Below are 27,616 nucleotides of genomic sequence, written 5' to 3'. Positions count from 1 at the left end.
ACCAAGGAAATTCTTAATTGATTAAACCTACAATATCAAGGCACAATAGCATTAGCACCTTACCTGAAGACAATAGGAAGATTCCTTTGACTTGCCATGGCACTAAGATACCTAATAAACTTGTTTTGTCTTTGCGAGATCGGAATTTTGCTTCTAGGCCCATGTGTGATCTGGGAAGCTCAGCATTTCATGGATTTTCATGTGGTGAGTATTCAGATATAGTAGTTGAAAGGATGCAACAGTCAAATGTTATAGTGGATGCTGTTATAATTACCCTTTTCTACATGCAATCGCTTGGATAATTCACATAAATCCTGTTCCTGTATGGAGAATTTGCAAGAGCACCTTAAGTAACTGCAGTTGAAAATTTTTCCCTTGGCAGTATATTTTCTTCTATTTTTTGTTAGTTACAGTCCCATAAATCCTTGTCTAGTTTACTTAGCAATATTGCTGGAAAATATTGTAAAGTTCAAACAGACACATGAAACTTGAGAAAGTGTCATTCACTTTTTGGAGACTGAAAAGGTATTTGTGTTATCCTAAGTATTCACTTAGGCCTTAATTCAGAAAAACAGTTAAGTATGGTTGGAATTTTAAGCATATGAGTTGTCTCATTGAATTCAGCTGGGTCTACTCATGTGCTTGAAGTTGCACACATTTAAGTGTTTTGTTAAATCAGGTCTTGGTTGGCAGTCTAGAAAATTTCAGCATTCTAATAGTCAATAAAATGCATTCAAAAAAATCTCAGACTCTGCCTGGTATAAAATTTGGATTGTATGCTCATCAGAGCAGGGACTGTATCTTTTTAGTGTGTCTAAAAAGTGCCTAAATTTTCAGATAATCTTCAGCAGTTGCTTCTTTAATCACTGCTGTCTGACTGAAGCTGAAAAGTTGCACCTCACACTTAAGAGGATGAAATATCATCCAAGAGCAGAATACTGAATTAAGATGATCCCATGAAAAACTGGAGGTCAGTGGGCTGATATGATAGATTGATTGGCCTTTCAGAAGATATGGAGTATGTTCCCTCCCCCCCATTAATAAGGGGAAAAGCTACATGGAATAGGGTAGAACACCTTGAAGGCCTGAAGCCTTCCTATAATCAGAGATCACTTGCTAATCTACACACTTTTTTATTATTATTTTTATATTGTGGAATAAAGGGTTCTTTTGATTCAAGATTCTTCAGTTAGAGCTGCACAAAATAAAGAGGAACCCTTAAATGAGTCTCTGTGAGCAAAGATCCCCACTTTTCATGATGTATCTTACAAACATTTCCCATATGGCTGATTTGATGCATTAAGTTTTTGGATAGTTCCAATATTTTTTGATTGGCTCTTACTCATCTGAAGCCTTGCTTTTTCACATGGAGCCCCCCCAGGCCTTGGCACACAAGTAGAATATTGTTTGCTATAAAACAGAATGAATGTTTACATTTTGGTGTCCTATTTGCTGATTTGATGCAAAGACTCTGGTTACAGAGATCTCCTGTATCAAACTGGGTAGGCTTTATTTGGTTGATTTCACCTTCTATTTCTTTCAGTTTATGTATAATTTCTGCTAGCAATGGCAGATTGAGGTAAAAATGTAATAAAATGCTTTACAATGGTGATTCCTATTCCCATGCACTGGAATTAATATACCACCAGATTTAGGATCAGAGAGGAATTTTCCACCAATGAATAGCAGTGAGAACCTTGTGAGTAGTGGATTTTCATTGCCTTTGGATTACTGAACAGAAATTATTTGCTCACATCAAGTAGGCATCCAGACACACAATCACCTGCTTGATATGCAGAGGGACCTTTGGTACTGAGGAAGCTCTATCCTTCTTATCTTCTACGTTTGTGTTTGGATTATGTTTTCCTTCTTGCTATTACAGTGACTAATGATTTTAGGTTTCTCTGTTTTCAGATTCCCAACAATTGACACCCCACAGAGGCGATTTTCAGGAATCCATCCAGCCTCTGAAAAATTAAAGACCATTAATATATCTCAAGATGAGAACCCAAAAATCACTAATCCCTGTTGAAAATCTTGGCCTTAGATGTTTTCATTGTACTTTAAATTGAAAGAGGTATGGCCCTGTATTTATACATTCATTAAACCGTTTCCTTCACAGCAGAGTATATAGATTTGTAGTGCTAGGACCTATGGCATCTTATAATACAGTAGATAGGGTATGGGTATACTACAATTTGTGCTATTAAATTATGCTTTTTCAACTATAATATTGGTAGTACTGCATTTCTTTCCTTTTGTGCAGAGCAAAGATTAGTCACAACAGGTGGGCTTTTTTTCTCCCCAGAATGTAAAGGAAATCCATACCTTAATTAAAATCTTTAAAAGATAATTTCTATGTGCAAGTGAAGAGGTTCATACTGCTTCGCTATTAGAGTTGGTTATTTCTTTCTCCCGGTCAGACAGGAATAGCTATTCAGACACAAATATCTGTCCATGCCAATTAAAGTTCTTCTGCACTTTGGGGAACAGACAACCAACTGTTACAGCTGACAGATTATTGAGATTTTCAATGTTAATGAATATGAGGCCCTAGGACTAGGAAAGGGTGTTTCATATTCTTATCTTCTCTATACCCTGCACTATCAATTTGTGAAAGCGCTACCCAGCCTTCGCTAGGGTCCTTTCCTAACATCTTCTAGCAAGCTCTTTGTTGTGCACCCTTTCTGAACTACAGTTTTTGGTCTTTTTAATGCTTACCCTTCATAACACCCTATTCTTCTTTCCTTCCCAGAGAAAGAAGACCAGTGCTGCCCAAAAGAGTTTCTGCAAATTCATATAGAGGCAACAACATCCATCATCAAATGTCTGAATGAAATCTGAATACAGTAAAGAACTCCATATAAACTAAACTGACCAAAACCCCCAATATGTAGCACTTCTATAGTGCTTAATAGTTTTAGATCAGTGTACAAACCATTTTATATTTTACATATCCTTTACACAAATTTTCAAACTACACACACTTACAACTGCCACCCAAGTCAAATAAACATGCATATATGAAACTGATTCTGGTCAACTGTGTGTAATTTTTTTTAAGAATATTTAATTCTATTATTCAATTTAATTGCAAATTTGTTTGTTTTTTAAAGCTGCTTTTACAGCAGTCTACAAAGGTTCTAGTATAGTTGGTACTATAGAGATGTCATGAGACCTGGAGTTTAGCTTTATACTTGGCTGCATTCCAGGAAGTCTCTGAACCAGGAAGTGATTCTCTGTGGTTTTGTTACAGTGAGTGTGGTAGCTCTACTGTCCTTGTCCTGGTGCAGTGATAATTTGTCTTTCATAATACTCAACACTTACATCACACTTTTCATTCTCAGACAGCACTAGAAAGAGCAGCAGCTGTGAAGCAATATTATAGGTGTGAAAACTAAAAAAAAAAAAATTAAGTGACTTGTTTAAAGTGGCCTTCATAGAAATGTAGCACTAGAAGGGACATCAAGATGTCATCTAGTACATCCCCTCTACACTGAGGCAGGATTAAGTATATTTAGACCATCCCCTACAGGTGTTTTGGCTAACCTTGTTCTTAAAAATCTCCAAGGATGGGAGATCTCCAGTCTCCCTAGGTAACCTGTTCCAGTGCTTAACTAGCCTTATAGAAAGTTTTTCTCAATATCCAACATAAATCCCCCTTGTTGCAAACTAAGCCTATTACTTCTTATCCTATCCTATCCCTATTCAACTGATCACCATCCTCTTCACAACAATCTTTTACACGTTTGAAGACTTATGTTCCCCCTCAGCCTTCTCTTCTCTAGGCTAACCATGCCCAGTTCTTTCAACCTTTCTTCATATGTAATGGTTTTTAAACATCTTATTGTTGTTGCGCTCCTCTGGACTCTCTCCAATGTGTCCATTGTTCTTAAAAGTTTGGCACCCAAAACTGGACACCATACTCTAGCTGAGGCCTCACAAATAAAGAGCACAGCAGAACAGTTACCTCCCATGTTTTACATAGGACATTCCTTTTGATACATCCCAGAATGGCAATTGTGTTTTTGAAACAGCATCACACTGTTGACTCATTCAATTTGTTATCCACTATAAACCCAGATCCTTTTCTGCTGTACTGCTGCCTAGCCAGTTATTTCCTCTTTTGTATGAATACAACTGATTTTTCCTTCTTAAGTTTAGTACTTTCAACTTGTCTTTATTGAATTTCATCTTGTTGTTTCAGACCAATTCTCCAATTTATCAAGATAATTTTGAATTCTAGCTCTGTTCTCTGAAGTCCTTGCAACGCCTTCCAGCTTCGTGTCATCTCACTGGTCTATCACTGATGCATCACCCGGGATGTTATCAATGGTGGAAGTACTAGTGCAATTTTTACCACTGCACCCTTAAAGCTGTCAACATTGTTCGTATCAAGGGAGCTGAAATGATGCTATATCAGCAATAGGTGAATTGGTAAAGATTTTCAAAGTGCATCAAGTGAGTCACTTTCAGGACCAGAATTGCTACTCAGTAGTTCCCACATCCATGTTCAATTCACTAGACCAAACTTCCACAATTCAAAACCAAAAAAACCCAAATGTATTCTTTCTTTTATACAAACATTTAGAATGTTAACAAAGAGAAATTAATTTCAAACATATACAGAATTTTTAGAAGTTAACATGGAAAGCACTTAATATATAACTTTGTGGTATCTTCTCCCCATTTTGTACATGCACAACAGTAGTTACTAAACCGAGCAGGTATAAAACTAGACCATTTAGCAGTTGAAATTTATGATAATTTCTATTCGGATATGTAAAATGTTAGTACTGGGGAAACGACGGATCGATTTTGCTAGCCCAAGCCATAAGCCCCCCTCTGATATCCTTAGCCAATATCGAACCAAGTTCTTTGTCAGGCAACTCCTGTAAAACTCGCACAGCTTTCTGGGAGTCATTTCCTAGTTTGCAAACAACATATACTGGGAAAGCCGTTTTGCCATTAGTTCTTTGCTTTTCTTCACATATTCTCTTTTCTAAAAATTTCAAACATTCTTCATTTTTTCCCTCTAGTTTACTTAAAGGAATATGGATAGAGTGTACAAGATAACAGATGTCCACTTCTACCTGTGGACGAACATCTACCAGTATATGAGGGACTTGCTCATCCAGTAGCTTTTTGTACTCCTCGACAGATATCCTTTGTTCACTTGGCAGTAGGCATAAAGTTCTACACTTGTCTGTTGCTGATGAACCACAAAATGCTTCATAATCCTGTAGGCTGGTCATAGTTGGTTTGTCACCACAAATGGCACAGTCTGGCTTCTTGGGTCTTAACTTGATGTTGCGAAATCTGCCTTCAAGGGCATCGAACATTAGCATGAACTGGTTGAAGGTAGAACCTATCCCTGAAGCTATCTTCAGCACCTCCAAGGCCTGGATGCACCCCATGATGCCTGGCACAACACCCAGGACTCCCCCATCTGCACAGTTGGTCACTGTCTCCGGTGGAGGAGGCTTTGGGAAGAGACAGCGGTAGCAGGGTCCCCCTTGGTAGTTGTACACGACCAGCTGCCCCTCCAGCCGGAGAGCACTGGCTGATACAAGCGGCTTCCCAGCGAGGACACAAGCATCACTGACCAGGTACCTGGTGGGGACGTTGTCTGAGCAGTCGGCCACCACGTCATACTGCCGGACCAGCTCCAGGGCAGTGCTTGGGCTCAGGGCCAGGTGGTAGGGCACATACTGCACCGTGGAGTTCAGCTGCCGAAGGGTGGCAGCTGCAGACAGGGCCTTAGGCAGCCCTTCCCTAGCTTCCCCGTGCAGGACCTGCCGGTGCAGGTTGCTCATCTCCGCTACATCGTGATCTACCAGCCCCAAGCGGCCGATGCCGGCGGCCGCCAAATACTGGGCCAGGGGGCAGCCCAGCCCGCCGCAGCCCACTACCAGCACGGCGCAGCGGGACAGGCGCAGCTGCCCTCGCACTCCCAGCTCGGGAAGCACCAGCTGCCGGCTGTAACGCAGGATCTCCGCCGGGCTCAGGGAGGCCCTCGCCTCCAAGGGGGGCAGCTCCGGCCCCGCCGCCGGCTCCTCAACGGCCTCTTTCGCCAGGACCGCGGCCAGCTGCCCCTGCAGGGCGCGTAGCTCCTGTTCCCGCCGGTCTATCTCGGCCCGGAGCCTGGCCGCCTCGCTCAGAGCCATGAGCGGAGAGAAGGGGCAACCAACCCACGCCTAGCCCAGCCCGCAGAGCGCCGCGAGGTGAGGGACACTTCCGCTTCCGGTCCAACACCCTAACAGGTCCGGTGACAGCGGGGCTGCCCAGCCCGACCCATTCCGCACACGTCGGTGCCACGCGCCGGGGTAGCTGCGCATTGGCTGCTTCATTCCCCGAGTGTAGTAACCGCTCCCCTAGTTCCGGGTGGTTTGTGGCCCCGCCATGGCCGCGGCCAGCCGGAACCGAGCTCGGGATAAGTACTCGGTGCTGCTGCCCACCTACAACGAGCGCGAGAACCTGCCGCTCATCGTCTGGCTGCTGGTGCGGAGCTTCCAAGAGAGGTACCCCGGGCCCGGCTTCCCCCGCCCACCCGTGCCTGACTCCGCGCCCCCGCCGGGCCGCGCCGCCGCTCCCTCCCCAGAACCGTGTTGCGTGGGCGCCGCGCTCAGCCGGGGTCCCTGTCCCCGGGAGCCTGCTGGACCCGGCGCCTCTGTGCGGGGATCCCCGCGGGGGCTGAACGTACGCTGGCAGAGTGCGGCCGCTCGCAGCAGGGACGGGCCAGTCCAGCCGCGCTGCGGAGCCCGGGTCGGCCACCGTTGCAGCTCGCCGAGCTCCGGCCGTCGGAACCTCCCTGCGGACACGGGCGCTCCGCGTTAGTAACCTCTCCAGCGTCACTTTTCACGGGGCTGCGGGGCCCTAGGGGAGGCTAGGCTTTAACATGACTGTTTGTTTTGTGGTAGTGCCTAACACGGGCCCCCATTGTGTTGGGGTCACACCTGTAGAACAAAACTGCGGTGCCTGCCCCAAGAAGCTTACAATTAAGTCGGGGGCTGCTTTTCGGAGTTCTTTGGCTTTTTATATAGTTACACACACACCCCCCACACACAGATTTTTGAAAATCTGAGCATAAATATTCATATAACTAGTTGGTCCCTGTCCGTAAGAATTTATAAAGTATTAGCAATAGCCTAGAGGGATAATAAAGTCATTCATGGTGTGAAAATTCTAAAATCTTTCTGTTAGCAGTGGAAAGTGCTGTAGCTAATTGTGCCTCTCCTCTAACAGTGAAGAGTTCCTTTCCCCCCCCCCCCCCCTGACTATTTAGGGAAACAAAATTACAGTAAACAGAGTACAAATCTAGCACTTGTAATCACCCCTGCACCACTATGAGGAAAAATTACTAGATCAAGGGACCAATGATCATTTTAATATCCAGAGTCTCATAGGCTTGGGACTAGAAATGAGTCTTGTAGTAAGATGATGAACAGGCTGGTACTGTTTCAATTTGCTGTGAAGCAACTGCCACTTAAGATGCAAATACAACAGGAATACATTAAAACATGTCTCTAAAAGCTGCAACTTTTTGTATTTCTAGCTGCTAGCAGACCATTCTGCATTTTGTTCTCCTGTTTCAAGCCTTTTGAAACAACATAGCTGCTGAAATTGGCTTTCCACATGTTCATTTCAAAATAATTGTCATTTCAGTGGAAGCAACTTTGAAATTATAGTCATAGATGATGGAAGCCCAGATGGGACACGGGAAGTTGCTGAACAGTTGGAAAAGATATATGGTTCAGATAAAATTGTGAGTGGTATGTTTTTTTTCTTTTTGCTTTTATTTTTTGTTGGATTGGGAAGTATTTAAAGTGGTTAGAATGGGGGATTAGAGTTGGGGCTTCTGAGTGCAAGACTTGGCTTTCTTTATATCCCTGAGCAATCTGTTTAACTTTTGTGACCCAGATTACCGTACCATAAAATCATAGAAGTGTAGGACTAGAAGAGATATTAAGAGGCCATGATGATAAATGGTGATGATAGTAATAATAGCAGCCTCACAGGGAATATTGTGAAGCCCCATGAATTTATGTTTACAAAGTATCAGAGGGGTAGCCGTGTTAGTCTGAATCTGTAAAAAGCAACAGAGGGTCCTGTGGCACCTTTGAGACTAACAGTACAAAGTTTACAAAGTGTTTTCAGTACTTTGTGCACATACTTCATTCTGGTCAAAGAAATTATGATGATTGTACTTGGCCTGTGGATATTTAAAAGGAAAGATGAGGAGTAGATAAAGCTGAATTTCACTTTCTTTGGCTGCAGGTGTGAGCAGCTACGCAGATGTATGTTAGTCTACTTTTCATAATTTACTTCATATTAATTAGTATATTTACTTAGAAGAACCTTCTAACAGGATTGTTAAGGGTTTTTGTTCTCTGTACTACTACAGAACAATAGCGTTTGAGTATTTAAAGATGCTTCATTTCAGTGATAAAAGCACATAAGCATACTATGGTCTGAGAACTAGAAGTTCAGCTTCATTGTGTTCTGAGCAACAAAAAATGTAATATGTTTTATATCCCTCTTCCCCCCCCCACCTCCTGGGTCCATTAATTGGCAGTTGTAAATTTCATTTTCTGGGCTGAAGTTTAAGATTGTGTTTAGTGAATTAAAATAATCTTTTTAAAGATTGTGTAAGGAGAAGTGTGTATATGGAGTTTGGAATTTTTTGTTGAATTTTCTATTGCTACTTTGTATAAAACAGTTATACCAAATACAGGTCACTATTTGTCTCTAAGGCCCCGATCCTGCAGTTGCATCCACATGAGCTGACCCTTGATACAGCGTGGAGCCCCATATAATTCAATGGAACTCCATGCAGGCATAGGTATCTGCTTACTCTGGTCTAATGCCAGGAAAATGAGAGAGTATTTCTTTGCTTCCTGAAATTAATTGTGGGTAGTGAGCAAAATCAGTTCTGACTGATACACAAAGGTCTGTATTTAAATAATTTGATGGTTCTTCCTATTTACTAGGTAGTAACTGTATCCTGGTCTGAGGAAACTCCATTACTGAAGGTCAAGAAGTTTATAGCAAATGGATGCTGATGAATCTACTTTTGATTTTCTAAAATTGGCTGAGAAACAGAGGAGTTGAGATTCCTACACAGAGTCATACAAAGATTTTTGGGGAAAAGAAAAGAGAATGAAATAACCACTCTATAGAAGCTCTAATGATGACTAACTTTTTACAGAAGCTCTATCCTTGTCCTCCTTTGGTTTTCACACTAATGTTCATGATCTCACAGGCACGTATAATGTATCAGAAGAAGCCAACATTTTCAAATCAAGAAATCTAAAATTAGACTCCAAAGTCCATATTTGGTTCACCCTTTTCAATGAGCACCCACCAACTCTTATTAATGTCAGTGGGAATTTTGAGGTGCTCAACACTCTTGAAAATCAGACAGGAATCTAAATATGGAGTTGAGTGTCTAATGTTAGACTCTTTTTTTTTTTAAAAAAAAAACGGCCTAGAAACCTAGACTTGTGAGGTGTCAGAGGGAGCTCAGCTTCTATGGGAGCTGAGAATGGTCAGCACAGGAGCAAGGATGTGGTAGGTCATCCAAATAAAATCTTACTGATGATTTTCAGTAAGATGAGTGACTATTAAGCTGAATTACACTTGTGTGTAAAAAGTGTATATCCAGTACTGACTATCTTAAGTCACTCCAAGAGTTTGCTCAGGTATTACCTCTTAATATTTGTCACCCGACAAAATTGGTGGGGGGGAAATTGTGTGTTCAGCTTTGTAAGAGGGTATTTCAAACAGTGGGTATTGGGGGAGGAGAGGCTTAAGAAAACAACCGGAATGACTTCCTTACATAGCAGTTCTTCAGTAAAATTTAAAATAGATTGGCTTTTAATCTAGTTTATATATCCAGTTAATATAAATGTTTCCATTGAACCTGTCTTTCCTTAGATGAATTTGATTCTCTGTGGTATCTAAATATTTAAAGGAAAAGGATCTCTTTCAATATTGGTTCAGCATCTTGAGCTATGCAATGGTGGCATATCACTGAACGTGAGAGAAACTGTAGTCTCAGCTAATATAACTTTATTAATTTATGGCCTAATCCCCTCCCCCCCAAATATCTTGCAGCTTCTAAGACCCAGAGCAAAAAAGCTGGGATTGGGTAAGTACTCATTAAGCTTCTGGTTTAGCGTAAAACTTCCTGCTATCTGTTTTGTTTGGGGTTTAGTTTTAACATTCCATAGGAGTCATAGTGGAACCCTCAGACAGAAATAAACGTTTTCATCAAGTAATTACAAGTAAACAAATGTGCAGTGATTTAAAAAACCACACACATTATATTATAGTGAACTTACAAGAAGTTCCCCACAACCTCAAACCTGCAAATTGTGGTCTTGGCCAGTCTACATAGTAGCAGGAAAACAGTTACTATGCTCATCCTCCTTCCCCTGCTCCACCTACTTATTACGCAGTCGGGTCCTAAATTTAGACAAGTTGTCACTTGTACATGGGCAGACTGCTGTGCTCACATGGTACCCCGTTGACTCAGTGAAGTCACTAGGGCTCTGCGCAAGTGTAACAGTCTACCCATGTGCAGCAAATTGCAGAACTGGGAACTTAATTTGTTAAGGACTTCAGAGCAGGGACTCTTTCCTACTATGTGTTTGTACAGTGCTTATTGTGGCTTGGATCAGTTTAACAGGACATGTTGGTACTACTGTAATTCAAATCATACATTTCCCTTGAGGATCCAGTCATGCAAGTTGTTGAGCACTATCCTCCCCTATTAAGTTCAGTGTTATTTGAAGTCTTTTAGGCACATTACAAGAGTTGATTATCACATACCAGGATATAGTCCTAATTTCGGGGCCAATCCTGAACCACTGTAATCAATTCTAAGATTGCTGTGAATTTAAATGATCAAGATTGGGCCTTCTGTAACTCCACCATTGACTCATTACTACTACTCAAGGAATATGCAGACCATGTCTGTTTTTCATTGTTACTTAAAAAAAGGCAAAAATTAAGCATTTGATAATTTTCTTACTCAAGTGTAAACATTTATCACAAAACATACTGGGGGAAGATTAGTCTGTTCGGACTCAGGCCAGATTTCTTCACTTCCAATAATTGAAATGGAAAAAGCAATGGAACACAACTTACCTACTTGACTTAATGAAAATCAGTATTTGTCTCTTACTGAATCTCGACACTCCCACAAGCTGGTGAAGTATTTCGGGTTTCAGAGTAGCAGCCATGTTAGTCTGTATCCGCAAAAAGAACAGGAGTACTTGTGGCACCTTAGAGACTAACAAATTTATTAGAGCATAAGCTTTCGTGGACTACCATGGACGGCATGCCATGCATCCGAAGAAGTGGGCTGTAGTCCACGAAAGCTTATGCTCTAATAAATTTGTTAGTCTCTAAGGTGCCACAAGTACTCCTGTTCCTTTTGAAGTATTTCAGGTGCCCTGTTTATTGAATATTGTGCAGTTAATCTACTTGTACCACAGGAAATGTTTAACTATGGTATGTGCCAATACCCAAAAGGGGAACAAAGTTCTAAGTCTTGATACTGAATTGTCTGTATTTAAATTCACCCTTTATATTCTCATTTAGATATGAGGCCCTAAGAAACCTAGGTATCTTTTTATTTTCTACCTAATTTTTATCCTGACCTTGGTTGTGATCCCCTGTTCTGTGTTTCAAAGAACAAAGTCCTATATTTATTTATATTTATTAAAATTGGCTTGGTTCAGGGTTTTTAATGCACCCTGTCTTTCCTGTAATAAGTTTATTTACTAGTTATATACACTACATGGATCAGTAACATTCCTGGCTTGTAATTTTGCAAACATTATGAGACAGAGACAAGAGATGAGCTGTTCATTAACTAGAAGTAGAATTCCCTGTGTAAATGCTTGATATGGGCACCAAGGTCCACATCTGGATGCATGCTTTTTAAAAACTGACATTTACATTTTGGAAAATTTCTAGGAGGACAGCAAAGTTAATCTGAGGTAATGAAGACCATGTGCCAGATTTTGATTTCAATTATGCCATTGTAGTGTTATTGGAAAAAATGTGGCCTTAAAACAGCGTCACTGAGATCGGAAAGTGGCCTTCTTGAGGAGAAACTTGGATACCTTAACTTGTTCTGTCTTTTATTGATGAACTGATTCACATAATGTGGTTAAAACAAAAAAAATTAAATTGAGGAAGGAAAGATTTTTAGCTTAGGCATCAGATGGAGCATTTTCATAAATGTTGACTGACTGAACAAAGTAGTAGTTAATAAGAAGAATCTTTAAGATCAGTGGTAAAATTTTCAAAAGCAACTGAGTGACTTAGGTGCGCAAGTCTATTTTTGAGTATTTTAGGCACTGTGGAAAATCTTACCTGTATTGGCTATCCATTTACCAAGTGATGTTTTTCTGGTTATTTCTACTGCAGTGAAGTTTGTCCTGCAAAGTTTTACACTTTTGGAATCTAGTACCGAAATTATTGGAGAAACATTAATCTTCAAACATTAAGATGATTTTTCTATCCTATTTAAAACAAAAACAAAAAACTCAGGAGCATTTACTTAATCCGCTTTTGTAATATAATTTTGAGACGTTGTAGAAAGATTGAATCTGCTTAGAGACCTGTGTGCATGTTAAGATAGTGATGACATTATTTCTATGATGTCTTCACCAGGCACTGCGTATATTCATGGAATGCAGCATGCCACAGGGAATTTCATTATTATTATGGATGCGGACCTCTCGCACCATGTAAGTTTATATCTTGCGTGATCTTTTTTTTTTTTTTTTTTTGGTAAGTGTTTTTAATTAATTGTTACTGACTGTTTTTCTTTTTCTTCTTTTCCCACCCAACTGCCTGTTTTCAGCCAAAATTTATTCCAGAGTTCATCAGGTGGGTACCATTTTTAATATTTGGAGTATAACTTTTAAGCTGTTGAAGTTCTATGTTAACATTTGAATACCTTCCATTGCTGTATAGCTACCTCATTGAATCAAAAAGGCTGTTTCAAGGCTTAGCACCAACTGCAACAAGAAACATAGTCAGGGCAAGGATTTGGGTGGCTCTAATAAGACCCAAATATTTCTAAAGTACCAGTACCACAGACATTAATCCTTAACTCCAGCAAAACTCCCATAGACTTTAATGAAAGTTTTATTTGCTTAAGGACTACAAGAACATGTCTTTAAAGGAAGAAAGAAGGTGTGACTAAGCACTTATGTTTCTCCTTTAACTGGTTCTACTTTGAAAAGTAACTTAGTACAAATGGGATCTTCTTACTCTACAGTTCTGCTTCATGTGTGCAGTCAGCATTAGAGATGCTGAATTGAATGACTAAATTAAGTTTTTTACTGCTTTGTATTCCTGTTGTCCCTGCAGGAGCCAGGATAGTGAAGAGAGAGAGAGAGTTGGATTCTAGTCCTGCTAGTGCATCATCAGTAGATGTGTTTAATAAGTTACACCTTTGCAAACTAGTTAAAGGCGATGGGGTTGTATGGGTGTAATTGAGGTGGAATTTGGTTTCCAAGTGATGATGCACAAGAAGGAGAGATCCTAGGTTGATTTTTGCAGGGCTTCCAGTTTGAAGAAAAAACATTTATTTACTTGCAAACCGAAGATATTTGATATGGAGTCACTGATAAACAATAATCATGAAACTCCTCAATGCAGTTATTAATTATCAGAGTAGAACCAGACTTTAAATTTTGTGAAATAGCTAGATAGAACAGTTATAGCTATTATTTATCATTTTGAGAATAGAGGTATAGGTATAGTTAAAAGATCAGTCAAAACAATTAAAGACTAAAACTAGATTTTATTTTACAATAACAGTCCCTGAACAAAACTTTTGTTTTCCAGAGTGAGTCAGTGATCTCTGTTAAAAGTTACAGTACCCAGTTACAAAATAGAGTTAACTCTCACTAATTATGGAACATTTTTTTTCTTAACATTTGAAGTTGTATCAAAAATAATCGCGAGCAAGTACCTTCAAAGTTAAGGGTGTCACTCTGTTTATAATTTTCCTCTTTCTGGGCTGTAATGCAGAAGATCTCAAACAATGGATTCCATATAATATCCTGCAGAGCTATGTACAGTGGGGGGCGCAGGATAGTGTCAGACTTATCTTTTAATTTCCTTGTTACTGTCAGTTTGTGTTGTTTAAATATTTTAATACGTATTTTTAAAAAAAATCTCCATTTTACATTGGAGTCTAATTTTTCTTTTGCCTTTTTAAAATAAGTAGGTCTAGATAAATTATTCATGAAGCAGTCTTTGAAGTTCTATGAGATAGATGGTAAAAAGCATCACAAGATGCTCTGAAATAGTCCTGCTTTATAAGAATGTAAAGAGAGTGGTTTAAAAAGGTATATAAATGTATAGTGCTTATAACCAACATAATTATTGCCTTCATGCCAACTTCTATCCCATCTTGTTTGAAGATCTATAAAATATAAATTTGTTTTAAACTGATACAATGACTTTTCATGTTTGAAATAAATTGTATTTCTTGAAGAAAGCAAAAAGAAGGTAACTTTGACATTGTGTCTGGAACTCGGTATAAAGGAAATGGAGGTGTGTATGGCTGGGATTTGAAAAGAAAAATAATCAGGTTAGTATTTTTACCTATATATTTGCAGATAAGAAAATTGCTGCTCAAATTTTTTTCAATAATTTCAAAGAAAAGCACTCTCAACCGATAAATCATCATGTCTTTCATCTCTGGGACTCCCCCTTCCCGGGAGTCTAAATTGCCGATCTGTGTGAACTGGACTAGATCTCAAATGACTAGGAAAGAATGTCCAGTGGTTAAGGCATTATAGCCTAGGACTTGGGAAACCCGGCCTTAATTCCGTGCTCCACCAGAGACTTGCCCAGGATCACACACAGAAAGTTACTTCGCCTCTCTGTTCCCCATTTGTAAAATTAGGATAGCACTTTCCTACCTCCCAAAGATGTTTAGAATAAAGACTGTAAGGCACTAAGATAAAACAGTGATGCGGGGATGTATACAGGAGCGCCACCAGCTTTTTTGCCGCCCTAGGCGGCGGAAGGTCCCGCCCCCCAAAATGCCGCCCCCGAAAGAGGGGGCGGAAGGTCCCGCTGCTGCAGTCACCGACCCCCAAATGTTAGTGCCCTAGGTGACCGCCTAGGTCGCCTAATGGGTTGCGCCGGCCCTGGACATATAAGTACTTTAAACAGAACAGTACTTCTCATCACAAAAGCATATTTAATAATAGAATAGAAACTTGTATGCCTGGAAATTTTCTGGCTAAGAAAACATCAAGAAAAAACTTAACCATGTGATCCCTTTGGGGAAATTGGACTACTTAGGTCAGACTTGGAACACTACTGTGGGTAAATCTGCAGTATATCAATTTGGGACAATTTTTGGCCTTGCCACAAATAGAACAGTAACTTCTATTTCCTATTTCCCTTCCTTGCCACAAATAGAACACTGCTGCATTTCTTCCAAGTTCATAGGTGTGTACCTTTACATTTAAAGACTGTGCTGGCCTTTCCCAGGGACAATAAACCACTCGATCTCCTTTTGGTTATAATATTGTCTTTCATTTATTAAGAGTTATCTAACAAGTTTTCATGTTAAAATTAATTACCAGCATATAAACCATTCCTTAGATCTTGCCAGAAAGGCTAATACAGTTCTAACTATGGACAGTTGGAAATCTTTTCTTCCCTAAAGAGAAGATAAAATAAAAATGCTATATATAAGTCACATATGAACATGGAGATCAGCTTCTGAATTCTGTGGTGGACTTGTAATCACTGAGGGCTGAATCAGCAGGGGTAGATTTTTCTTCCATATAAAATCTTGCTCTTCTCAAATTTGTCTAAGGTCTGTTCACTAAAACAAGTCTGACTCAGTTGGTCCTCAAAAGAATTGGGAGCAGAAGCCCTGGTAATCATTTTTGAAAAGGCGTTGCCACCACACCTATTATGTTTAGGGTTTTTTTTATTTTAATGGCTATTTTATTTTTATGAAAGACGAAGGTGGGGAGGTAATATCTCTTATTGGACCAACTTCTGTTGCTGAGAGCGACAAGTTTTTGAGCTTACACAGAGGTCCTTGTAAGCTTCAGGTGATGTGGGTGTTTTTTCCTCTTGGGTTTAAGTCAGACCCCACAGGAACTGATGAAGATAGAACAATCATTCTTAGACTGGAAACTGTGGTAGAGTTCAGGGTGATATAATATTGTAGCAATGTTAAATCTGAAGCGAAGAGCTGCATTCTTTGAGAGGGACTACTTGTTTGCTAGCTAATTGGATAAGGTAAAAACTAAATGGCAACCCCAAAGCAAGAGTTGGATACCTTAGAATAAATGGACTTTTTTTTTGTACACTTCAAACAATTCACATCAGTCTATTCACTTATTAATAAGTTTCTGATAATTAAAAAAAAATCAGAAATGGCTGGATGAGTTATCCTCCTCTTCCTGCCAACCAAACCAGACTGACTAGAGCAAAAGCCTGGAGGAAGTGGAATGTACTGATTCTGTTCATATATTGGCTATATATAATTACTGTCTAGAGTCCAAAGTGTGCTTGGAGCTACAGAGTTATACATGAAGTCATGCCCCCTTACAGTTGTGAGACCTTAGGAATGACTTGCCCACAGTCACAGCAGAAATCTTCCTGAGCCAGGATTTGAATACAGATCTTCTACATCTAAGTTCAATGTCCTGTCTGCTAGGCCATCATTCTCCTCCCCTTACAGGTGAACATGATCCAAGCAGAGGACTAATCTGTCTAAAATTATATTGCAAAATATTTTGTATTGCAATTTGTTTTACAATGCAGTATAATGTGTGATTGTATACGATAGCAAATCTGGCTTTTTAAAACAGCATTTTGTTCTTAAAGAATATTCAGTTATCTGTATATTCACTTCCAGTTGAAAAGTAAAATGTGTATTTACTGATCTAAACATTTTTTACTTCAAATTCCACATTTATTAATCAAGTCTAGTGCAGTGAAAACCTATTTAGTTATACAACTTTCCATATAAAGTAATAAAAGCTTGCCTTTTTTATGTTAAAATGGTAAATTCTTTTGTGGAAACCCTGCTTGTGCTTTCTAAACTTTGTTTTGAGTGGTTATTGACATGCATATCCTCTTTGACAGTCGTGGTGCCAACTTTGTAACTCAAGTTTTGTTGAGACCAGGTGCATCAGATTTAACAGGAAGTTTCAGGTACATGCCTCTTTTTTTTTTTTTTTTATAATTATGAAGTTGTACTAAAATGTTCTCAATTGCTAGCCAAGAATACGTAGTGGGACTCTGACATCCATTAGAGTAAAGAAAGATGGATTGGAGTCATAAAACTGTCTCGTGACTATTTTTAAACAGTTGTAATGTGGGTAGGCTGTAAGTACAATGCCTGTACATGTTATCTTTGTATCTGAAATCCAAAGTTTTGCCACAGGTTTCAATTTCATTTCAATTTACAGGTTATACAGAAAGGAGGTCTTGCAGAAACTAATGGAAAAATGTGTTTCTAAAGGATACGTCTTCCAGATGGAGATGATTGTTCGAGCTAGACAGTTAGGATACACTATTGGAGAGGTACAGTAAAAACATAGAAAATCACATTTCAATTTTATACTGTAAATGTGGGTATGGGCTATTAGAAGCAAAGAAACTGCCAAGCAAGAACTCATACGAAGTATCATTGAAGCTATAGGCTGGGATTCTCAAATAAGCCTAAGGGGGTTATGCACACAACTCTGCTTCTCCAACATAATTAAATCCCACACTTGCAATCATAGCTGATATTTTTTGTCACCTTTGACTCACTTTTCAGACCTTCACCTCCTGCCTCCACTTGTCTCTCTGTGCAGGATCTTGCATAATTCTTCTAAGAGAAAATTGACAAAATATGATATGACCTTCTCTGTCCCCTTGGTTTGCTTTTCCTTCCCCTTCTGTAACTCTCTCTCTCCTCCTTCTCTCCTGTCAGATGCAGAAGTTTCTCATCTGCTCTCTTCCGTTCTCCTCTCCACTTGTCCAGGGTCCCCAACCCATCCCTACTCTTGATCTCCCTTGCACAAACTCCTAGCTTCCATTGTCCACTTGCTAAATTTTCAGATCTCTTTGTAGTTTCTCACGATTGGGAGGAGTTCTCTGAAAACATCCGCAAAGTTACCTCATTATCCTCCTTTAAAATCTCCTTAAAACTCTCCTTTGCCAGGATGCCTAAAAAATACTTAATAGTTAGGCTACTTATGCTGACCAATAATGTCGCCTTGTTTGCTTGTATTTCCCCCTTCTGTCTGTCTGCCTCCTGTCTTGTACTTAGATTGGGGCAGTGACAGTCTTGTGTTCTGAGTTTGTATAGTGCCTAGCACAATTGGGTCCTGGTCCATGGTTGAGGCTCTTAGGTGCTATGGTAATACAAAACTTAATGATGATAAATCCTCAAGCTCTAGGCACTCATGACACATTTTAAAATGTATAAATGAGATTTAAATCCTATATATTAGAACCATACAAATATTTGTTGTTTCTGACAGATTCTTCCTGGAAATGCTTATCTAGATACAGATCTTTAAGGCCCTGATTTTTCAGAAAAATTGGGCACATAGATGTGCATGCAGATTGGTTAATTGCAGATGCTAGGGTCTAAATTAGGCACGTTTGTGTGTATGTGTATGCTCACACCATTGCAGAATCTGCACACGAAGATTAGGATTTCAGTTCTGTGCATACTTTAAAATTCAGTAGTAGTCAAAATTTTTCTTTTCATGGCCAAGTTATCATATTAAAGATAGTTGATATCTACCAACTTAAAAGAGAACGGTTGTGTGGTGTGAAGCAGAGTTGGCATATGCCATAGCTGGATGGTCTCCTATGCTTCTCTGTTTTATTTTGCTGCTCTTTTGTACCAGGTGTGAAATGCATTTCAGTGCACAGGATGCACATTCTGGTGGTATAAGGGTTACGGCTTTTGCACTATGTAAATCATCACCATTTAAAAATATGACATGCTCTTGAACAAGAAGGTGTAGTCCAGCAACAGTTTAGGAGGTAAATTCTAATTCTGTAGAGGAAATTGTGCCCTGAGATACCGTGTTGTGCCCTGAGATACTGTAATGTCGGATGGCTTGTGAATACAATATGTTCTCTTTTCACTGTTCATGGAATGCCATCCCGCTTTAAGCATCTTGCACTGACTTCCTCTCCAGCATGGAGTTACTGATTTTTTTTTTCCTTCCTAGCCCAGCTAAATATAACTGTTGAGGTGCTTATCAATGTTGTCAAAGGGATCCTAGTGAGAAAGCTGGGGGAGTTTGTTGGATGTCTTAGTTTATGTTCTTCTTTGGCTAGCTGTTCTTGTTGTGAGAAGTAGAACTGTATCTGCCAGATGATTGCCTTGGCCTCTCTTTTGGCATAGGCAGCTGTGCCTGGAGATGAGACATACTCAGTTCTGGCACAATAACAAGGGTGTGGTGTGTATTTGTATTACACATGCCAGCTGATTTCTGATTGAAACTGCCAGTTGAGTGCAGATCCAATTTTTTTATTTTATATGCGTCTGCAGAGTTAATTTTGTTGAATTTGGGCCCTGGAGTATTCTTTTCTAACACACACTTTTGTATTAGAATATTAAGAGTTCTTCTAGAATTGTAGGACAGGAAGGAACCTCAATAGGTCATCTAGTCGTTGCCTGAACTGAGGCAGGACTAAGTATTATCTAGACCACATGTGTCAAACTCAAGGCCCGCGGGCCACATCCGGCCCGCCATACAATTATATCCGGCCCGCGAAATCGTTTTATATATCTGTTTTTAATGGCCCTGTGATATGACGCCCCAATAACACACACTACAAATCCCATGATGCAGTGCAATTGCCGCCAACGGCAAGCCGCGGTTCAAGTTCGCGGTCTGTTGATGTATACAACGCTAATATCAAATCAAAGCTAGACCCCAACAATGGCCAAGAGAAAAATTGATTCTGAAAACCGAGGCTTTCAAAGCCGGTGGGAGAATGAGTATATGTTTACTGAAATTGCAGGTAAACCAGTGTGTCTCCTTTGCGGGAGTAATATCGCTGTAATGAAGGAGTATAACCTAAGACGGCACTACGAGACGAAACATGAGAACAAATTCAAAAACCTGAGCGCAGGACAGAAGCTACAAAAGGTAGAGGAGTTGAAGAAGAATTTGACATCCCAGCAGACGTTTTTCACCAAAGCAAAATCACAAAGTGAAGCTGCTGTGAAAGCAAGTTTCATTGTGGCCGAAGAGATCGCCAAATCAGGACGGCCGTTTACCGAGGGGGAATTCGTAAAGAATTGTATGATGAAAGTGTGCGACGTCCTTTGTCCAGATAAAACGCGAGCGTTTGCAAATGTAAGCCTCAGCAGAAACACTGTTGCTAATCGGGTTTGTGAGATGGCGACTGATTTGAAAACACAGTTGATTGAAAGAGCAAAAGATTTTGTTGCATACTCCCTTGCCATGGATGAAACTACTGACGCGACTGACACTGCACAGCTGGCGATATTTATCCGTGGTGTGGATTCCAATTTGTGCGTAACAGAGGAAATACTGGACATTAAATCGATGCACGGGACAACGAAAGGAGAAGACATCTTTGGAAATGTATTTCAAAGTGTAACCGACATGAAACTGCCGTGGGAAAAACTCGTTGGACTTACAACAGATGGCGCACCTGCTATGTGTGGTGAAAAAAATGGACTGGTGGGAAGGATGCGCTCAAAGATGCGGGAGGAGAACTGTGCCGGTGAGTTGACAGTGTATCACTGCATCATACACCAGGAATCGCTGAGTGCTAAAGTCCTAAAAATGGATCATGTGATGAACACTGTAACACAAACCGTCAACTTTATCAGAGCCCACGGTTTAAATCACCGCCAATTCCAGTCTTTTCTGCGGGAAATAGATAGCGAGTTTGGCGATATGCCATATCATACGGAGGTCCGGTGGCTAAGTCGGGGAAAAGTTCTCAAAAGACACTTTGAGCTGCGAGAGGAAATCTGCCAGTTCATGGACAGTAAGGGGAAAGACTGCACAGTTCTGCGGGATGAAAAGTGGAAATGTGAGTTGGCGTTCCTGGCTGACATAACGTCGCATCTTAGCACTTTAAACCTTCAACTCCAGGGACGGGAGCACATAATAACTGATATGCATGATGCAGTGAAGGCATTTCAAGTGAAGCTGCGCTTATGGGAGACACAAATGCACCAATGCAACTTGTCTCACTTTCCCTGTTGCCAAGTAATACGGAACCAAGAAAGTGCCACAGTTTTCCCAAATGCCACCTTTGCTGAAAAACTCAGCGCGCTGCGCACTGAGTTCGCACGGCGCTTCAGTGACTTTGAGGCACAGAAAAGTAACTTCGAGCTGCTTCGCAACCCATTTGCAGTCGATGTGGAAACCGCACCTGTAGAAATGCAGATGGAGCTGATAGAACTGCAATGTAACGGGACACTGAAGGCAAAGTACGACACTGCAGGGCCAGCACAGTTCACTCGCTTCATTCCTGAAGCGATGCCGCAGCTCCGCCAACATGCGGCTCGAATCCTGTCCATGTTTGGCAGCACATATCTGTGCGAGCAGCTGTTCTCTGTGATGAAAATTAACAAAACGTCACACAGGAGTCGCCTCACTGATGAACACCTGCAATCGATCCTGAGAATCTTCACAACACAGAACCTAACCCCAAACATAAACGAACTTGTTGCAAAGAAAAGACTCCAAGTATCAGGCTCTGACTAAATAGGACAAGAAAATGGAATGTTATGATTTGTTATGATTATACTTTTGCTTTAAATTCAATTTTTTATTTATATTTTCAGATTTTTTAATATTCCAGCATGTACAGATTTTGAATGTATTGTATTGACAGGATATTTTTTTATGAAGAGCAAAATATTTTAAGTTGAAATGTATTTATTTTGGAATGATATCCTGTATTTTGGTTCATATTAATGGTTAAAAAACATAAATATTTAGTCTGTTAAATAAATGGTTATACTGTTCGGCCCGCGAGTTTTGAGTTTTGGCCCCCTGTGCAATTGAGTTTGACACCCCTGATCTAGACCATCCCTGACTGTTGTTTGTTTAACCTGTTCTTAAAAAATCTCCAATGATGGAGATTCCACAGCCTCCCTAGATAATTTGTTTCAGTGCTTAACTACCCTGACAGTCTAACCTAAGTCTCCCTTTGTTGCAATTTAAGCCCATTGCTTCTTGGCCTGTCCTCAGTGGATAAGGAGAATGATTTATCACCATCATCTTTACAACACACTTTTACGTACCTTGAAGACTCTGTCCCCTCTCAGTCTTCTCTTTTACAGACTAAACAAACCCTATTTTTTCAATCTTTCCTCATAGGTCATGTTTTCTAGACCTTTAATCATTTTTGTTGTTCTCCTCTGGACTTTCTCCTATTTTGTCCACATCTTTCCCAAAGTGTGGTTCCCAGAACTGGACACAGGACTCCAGCTGAGGACTTATCAGTGCTTAGTAGAGTGGAAGAATTACTTCTTGTGTCTTGTTTACAACACTCCTGCTAGTACATTCTAGAATGATGTTTGCTTTTTTTGAAACAGTATTTATTACATTTTGACTCTCATTTAGTGTGTGATCTGCTATATGCCCCCCGATTCTTTTTGGCCATACTTCTTCCTAGGCAGTCATTTCCCATTGAGTATTCCTTCCTAAGTGTAGTACTTTGCATATATGATTACTGAATTTCATCCTGTTTATTTCAGACCATTTCTCCAATTTGTCAAGATTATTTTGAATAGTAAATGTGTCCTCCAAAGTTCTTGTAACCCCTTCCAGCTTGGTATCGTCCACAAACTTTTTAAGTGTACTCTTTACACCGTTATCCAAATTATTTATAAAGATATTGAATAGAACCACACACAGGACAGATCCCTACGAGACCTTACTCAATATGTGCTTCCAACATGACTGTGAATCATTGATAACTACTCTCACTGTTTTCCCACCAGTTGTGCACCCACTTTGATAGCTTCCCCTACACTATATTTCCCTAGTGTGCTTATGAGAATGTCATGTGAAACAGTATCAAAAGCCTTACTAAAGTCACGATGTATATCATATGCTGCTTCTCCCCATCCACAAGGGTTGTTACCCTGTCAAAGAAGGATGTTAGGTTGGTTTGATATGATTTGTTCTTGTTATCTTCTAGGTGTTACAGACTGATTATTTGTTCCATTATCTTTATGAATGCCGAAGTTAAGCTGGCTTGTCTATAATTCCTTGGTACTATATTTGCCCTTTTCAGTCCTCTGGGATCTCTCGCATCCTCCACAAGTTCTCAAAGAAAATTGCTAATGGCTCAGAATCTTTTCAGATAGTTCCTTAAGTATTCTAGGATGTATTTTATTAGACCCTGCTGACTTGAAGACATCTAACTTGTCTAAATAATTCTTAACTTGTCCTTTCTCTACTTTCGCTTCAGATCCTATCCCAGTTACACAGATATTCACTATGTTAGTCATCCCATTGCTGCTAACCTTTTTGGAGAAAAGTGAAACAAAAAAGCATTTAACACTTCTGCCATTGCTTCATTTTTTTCTATTGTTGTCGTTCCCTCCTCATTGAATAATGGGCCTACTTAGTCCTTGGTCTTCCTCTTGCTCTAATGTATTTATATCATTCTGGCAAAATAATGGACAGACGGCAGTACCAGGGAGAAGCATATGTTTATAAGCTTCATGAACAGCAAGTGAATTGGACAATAAGTTTGTATAACTGAAGGAACTAAAAATTCTGTATTTTAAGCAACTTTTTTTCTAAGAATAACATAAACTGCTTGTTGAAGAGCCATAGACCCAAGTGGATGTTGTGTACCAAATGTGCATTGAATACGGTTACTGTGTCTGTTATGTCAGTGAAGTTGAGCAGAAGGCCACTTCATGATCCCCCTTTTGCCAATGGTGAGGAATTGATGTTGGAGCATCAAGCAAATACTTGTTTAACTCTGCCACTTCCGGTTATGGCAGTCTCTGCCTAAACCACCCCAATGGACTTTTGCCTCACTGACCCAGTAGAAATTTAGAGAAGGAGGTTGGTTGGGACTTCACAGCATGTTGTGAGCCCTTGGGTGTCCATTTCACTGATTCTATCTTTGAGAACAGTTTGTTCAGAAAACTCAGTGGCTAACGATAGAGTAATATCTTTAGACCTGTCTCTAGGTGTGATCAACCATACACTCTAGTATCTCAACCTTGAGGCACAGTTCAGACTGATGGGTAGAACAGTGATGATAAAGAAAGCAGCATGATCCCAGATATTTGCCCCATTTCCCTTACAAGCATGTTCTCACAGCTGTAGGGAAAGTGCTGCGCATTCCTCTAAGCCTTTCTCTCTGTTTCTGTGGCAGCTCTTAATGTAGTTATCCACGAGGGAAGCTCACTTAATCAGGGCTGTGAGCTCAGGCAGCAGCTCACAAACCCGAGTTGCTCTTTTCTTCTCCTTTTGCTCCTAAGGCACTAAACAATGAGAGCACAGGCAGCCCAGACACGTATGAGGCTGTTAATGGACATCCATCCTATGCAGCATGTAGCCTTCTGATGATGGATCAGAAAGGGATTAAAAAAACCAAAAGACAAATCCACACTAAAGGGGTAAAAAATGAAAGACAAAAAAAGCAGTACAGTGAGACCAGACACAACTATACCTAGCACAGCATTCAGGGACATCAGAAGATAGCATTCATCCACAAATCAGTTGCTAGGAGAGGCTCCAACAACAAAAGTTAGGAACCACCAATGCAGATTCTATCCATCTTTGTAGACTACAGGTGTTGTTGCTAAGTCTCTGCCAACCTGAGGAACCAGTCTTCTATTCTGGTCTCCATGTGGAAAAGCACAGTAGCTTTGCTAACACAACCAGCACACTACATATTTAAATCTGTAATAGTTTCACTTTTTTTAATGATAATATGCTGTGTTCTGAACATACTAATTGTGCTAAATGTAATATAAAATGCATAATAGAGTTAAAACTGTATTTTCTTTATATTAATTAAGTTAAATTCCTCAAATAATTAGAATAAATTGTTCTTGTGGTTTTTGTTGTTTTTTTTTAACAGGTTCCTATATCATTTGTGGACCGTGTCTATGGAGAATCTAAACTGGGAGGCAATGAAATAGTGTCTTTCTTAAAAGGACTGTTAACTTTGTTTGCAACTACATAAGAGCTTACCCTAAGTTAATTCTTATTTAAAATGCAACATTCTTATGAGTTAAATGTAATTTTTAAAACATATTCAGTTGTACAAGCTTGCTGCTTTGCCTAGTTACCAGGAGACCCATCACCTATTTGTGATTAAGTGAACCAACAATAATAAAGCAAATAAACTGTATCACCAGAATATTATTTTCAAATTAAATGAACTAGTGTATTTATGAACAATGTATACTAACGAAAACCCATGCAGTACTGTTTTTTGTAGGAATAATGAAGTGTTAATAAATTAGACCACACTTCAGTTCTGGGCTATACATTTTTGTTGAAAAGTATCATGAGATCTTTCTCTTATGTGCATGAAAATTATAAAGTGTGCAAATTACCAAGATCCTACTGTATACAGAAAGCTGCATTTTTTCTAAATTATATTCTAACAAAATATTTTTGTCTTTATTCCAGACTAATACTGAAAATTTCAGTCAGACATACTGTGTTAAGAATAATACACAAATAAATTCAAATAATCTTTTGCATAAAGCTTGGTTGCATGCTTACATTATAAATTAATAATCTTATTCATGTTAAAGTTAAAGATGACTTAAAAAAAAAAGGAAAGTAATGATGGAAAAAACAGGATTTATCTTATCTTTGCCTTGTGGTTTGTAGATAATTGGGGTTTTATATATACTTGTACCAATAGCTGTCCCTCTTTTCCCCAACAAAAGTCTACATAGAATGTCAGACTATTTCTACAAAACTTACAGGGGAGCTGGAGAAAAGTAAGACTGTGTGTAAAATGACACAATGTTAGGTTGCTTAGGACTTTCCTAATACAAATGCTTACAGGGACTTGTTTTTTTGTAAACCTGCTATTAGACAGGAGTGATAGAAACAGAAGCCTCTTTAAAACAGAAATACAAAGATATACAAATGTGGACTACTCTAGTTTTTTGTGAATGATTATAGATCATTTTTTCTTTAACTAGCTTATACTCTTTAAACTTTTATTTTTTAAAAAGAGAGACCCATCCCACCCAAACCCATGGTGACACAGGCCACAATTCACTTCTCTCTGAAATCTATAGAGACCCCTTGTGTTGACTTCATGTGGGAAGGCTCTAACCAATAGTTCTCAGTGCCGAAGTTGTATTTGTTCTAGAAGCTGTTGAATGAAGTATAGACAGCATAGTTCTATATTTTTTCGATGTTTCACTAATGACTTATAGGTGGTGGACACTTCAAAATCCTATTTTGTGGAGTGCAATCAAACATCCATGGGGGAGGAGGAAAGCAGAGGATGCTGTTGTTCTAAGAATGTTAAATATAATTCAGACAAGTATGTCTCAGCCTCCGAAAAGAATTGGCTGTAAAGTAAAAATACCAAATTACATGTAAAATAGAGTACTATCTAGTTGTGAATTGTAATAGAGTGTATAACTGGTACCGATTTAAAAAATACATTCATTAGAAAACTTAGGGCAGCAGGGAGACAAAGCAGCCAAAGAATGAAATAACACTTCATTAAATATAATTATTTTTATTTAATTGTTTGCATTCTTTTATCTAGGCAGATATAAACATCTGATCTATGGTTCTAGTTAACAAAATGAAACACCAGAAGGAATGTTAGATTAGTTCACACTTGGGATATTTACAATATAAACAATTTCTAAGCAGCATTTTATCACTGGGACATCTACCATCTATTGGTGTCATAGCCTCCTTAGTTTAAAAGTTTTTTGTAATACATACAACTTTAAGTAAAATATTGGAAGTGTTCAGAGGAAATTAATATTAATCAGTTGTTTTTTAAAAAACATTTGTGGTCACAACTTCTTTAATTTAATTGCAGTTGGATTTGACTTAGCCATCCACCTTGTAATATCTTGTCTGTACATCACAGTTCTAACAAATTATGTCCATATTTATATACTTTCATTTGATGCACTCTAAGGCCCTGATCCTGCAATGTACACAAAGGTGGCCAAGCCCAATGAAGCCTGAAATTAATAGGGTCCACCTATGGACATCTCATAAAGGTTTGTAACTACTTTTATATTAAATTATAGGTCTTTTTACCTTACACTCCAAAAATATTACAGTTTTTCCATATCACTGTAAAGTTTAAAATGAGCTAAAACATATAATAGGGGTGCAGTGAGATCACATTTTTTTCTCTAGGTAGTTTTATAGCCACTGGTGATGAAGGTATGGATTAAGTCATAGAATATCAGGGTTGGAAGGGACCAATCCCCAGAGAGATTTTTACCCTAGTTCCCTAAATGGCCCCCCTCAAGGATTGAACTCTCAACCGTGGGTTTAGCAGGCCAATGCTCAAACCACTGAGCTATCCCTCCCCCCAAAGTCACTATTCACAGTTATTTGTGATACAA

The 27,616-nt window shown here is 39.4% G+C and overlaps 2 protein-coding genes across 3 annotated transcripts; one reads left to right on the top strand and one right to left on the bottom strand.

Annotated features, from left to right (window-relative positions):
• Nucleotides 1–386: 386 nt before the first annotated feature.
• Nucleotides 387–6,209, bottom strand: MOCS3 (molybdenum cofactor synthesis 3). The gene has a single exon (XM_005286241.4). The coding sequence runs from the start codon at nucleotides 6,165–6,167 to the stop codon at nucleotides 4,791–4,793; it is 1,377 nt and encodes a 458-aa protein (XP_005286298.2). The 5' UTR covers nucleotides 6,168–6,209; the 3' UTR covers nucleotides 387–4,790.
• Nucleotides 6,210–6,380: 171 nt separating this feature from the next.
• Nucleotides 6,381–25,760, top strand: DPM1 (dolichyl-phosphate mannosyltransferase subunit 1, catalytic). Of its 2 annotated transcripts, XM_065565997.1 has the most exons (10): nucleotides 6,381–6,521; nucleotides 7,666–7,765; nucleotides 8,991–9,262; nucleotides 10,117–10,150; nucleotides 12,688–12,764; nucleotides 12,881–12,906; nucleotides 14,528–14,623; nucleotides 17,155–17,223; nucleotides 17,481–17,595; nucleotides 25,126–25,760. In XM_065565997.1, exons 3-10 carry the CDS (start codon nucleotides 9,188–9,190, stop codon nucleotides 25,228–25,230), a joined length of 597 nt encoding a protein of 198 aa, XP_065422069.1. In that variant the 5' UTR covers nucleotides 6,381–6,521; nucleotides 7,666–7,765; nucleotides 8,991–9,187; the 3' UTR covers nucleotides 25,231–25,760. The 2 variants fall into 2 exon arrangements, with proteins under 2 accessions (XP_065422069.1, XP_005286297.1); XM_005286240.5 differs by lacking the exon at nucleotides 8,991–9,262 and having other exon boundaries at nucleotides 6,387–6,521.
• The last annotated feature ends 1,856 nt before the right edge of the window (nucleotides 25,761–27,616 follow it).

This window comes from Chrysemys picta, chromosome 13 (assembly GCF_011386835.1).
Source record: "Chrysemys picta bellii isolate R12L10 chromosome 13, ASM1138683v2, whole genome shotgun sequence".
Classification (NCBI taxonomy): domain Eukaryota; kingdom Metazoa; phylum Chordata; order Testudines; family Emydidae; genus Chrysemys; species Chrysemys picta.
This window is presented reverse-complemented; position numbering and strand designations above follow the sequence as displayed.

Excerpts from the sequence above, each read along its gene's own strand:
- DPM1 (XM_005286240.5), top strand. The coding sequence starts at position 6,403 with ATGGCCGCGGCCAGCCGGAACCGAGCTCGGGATAAGTACTCGGTGCTG. Across the intron at positions 6,522-7,665 it reads GTGCGGAGCTTCCAAGAGAG|TGGAAGCAACTTTGAAATTA; the intron begins GTACCCCGGGCC and ends TTGTCATTTCAG. Across the intron at positions 12,907-14,527 it reads TTTATTCCAGAGTTCATCAG|AAAGCAAAAAGAAGGTAACT; the intron begins GTGGGTACCATT and ends TATTTCTTGAAG.
- MOCS3 (XM_005286241.4), bottom strand. The coding sequence starts at position 6,167 with ATGGCTCTGAGCGAGGCGGCCAGGCTCCGGGCCGAGATAGACCGGCGG.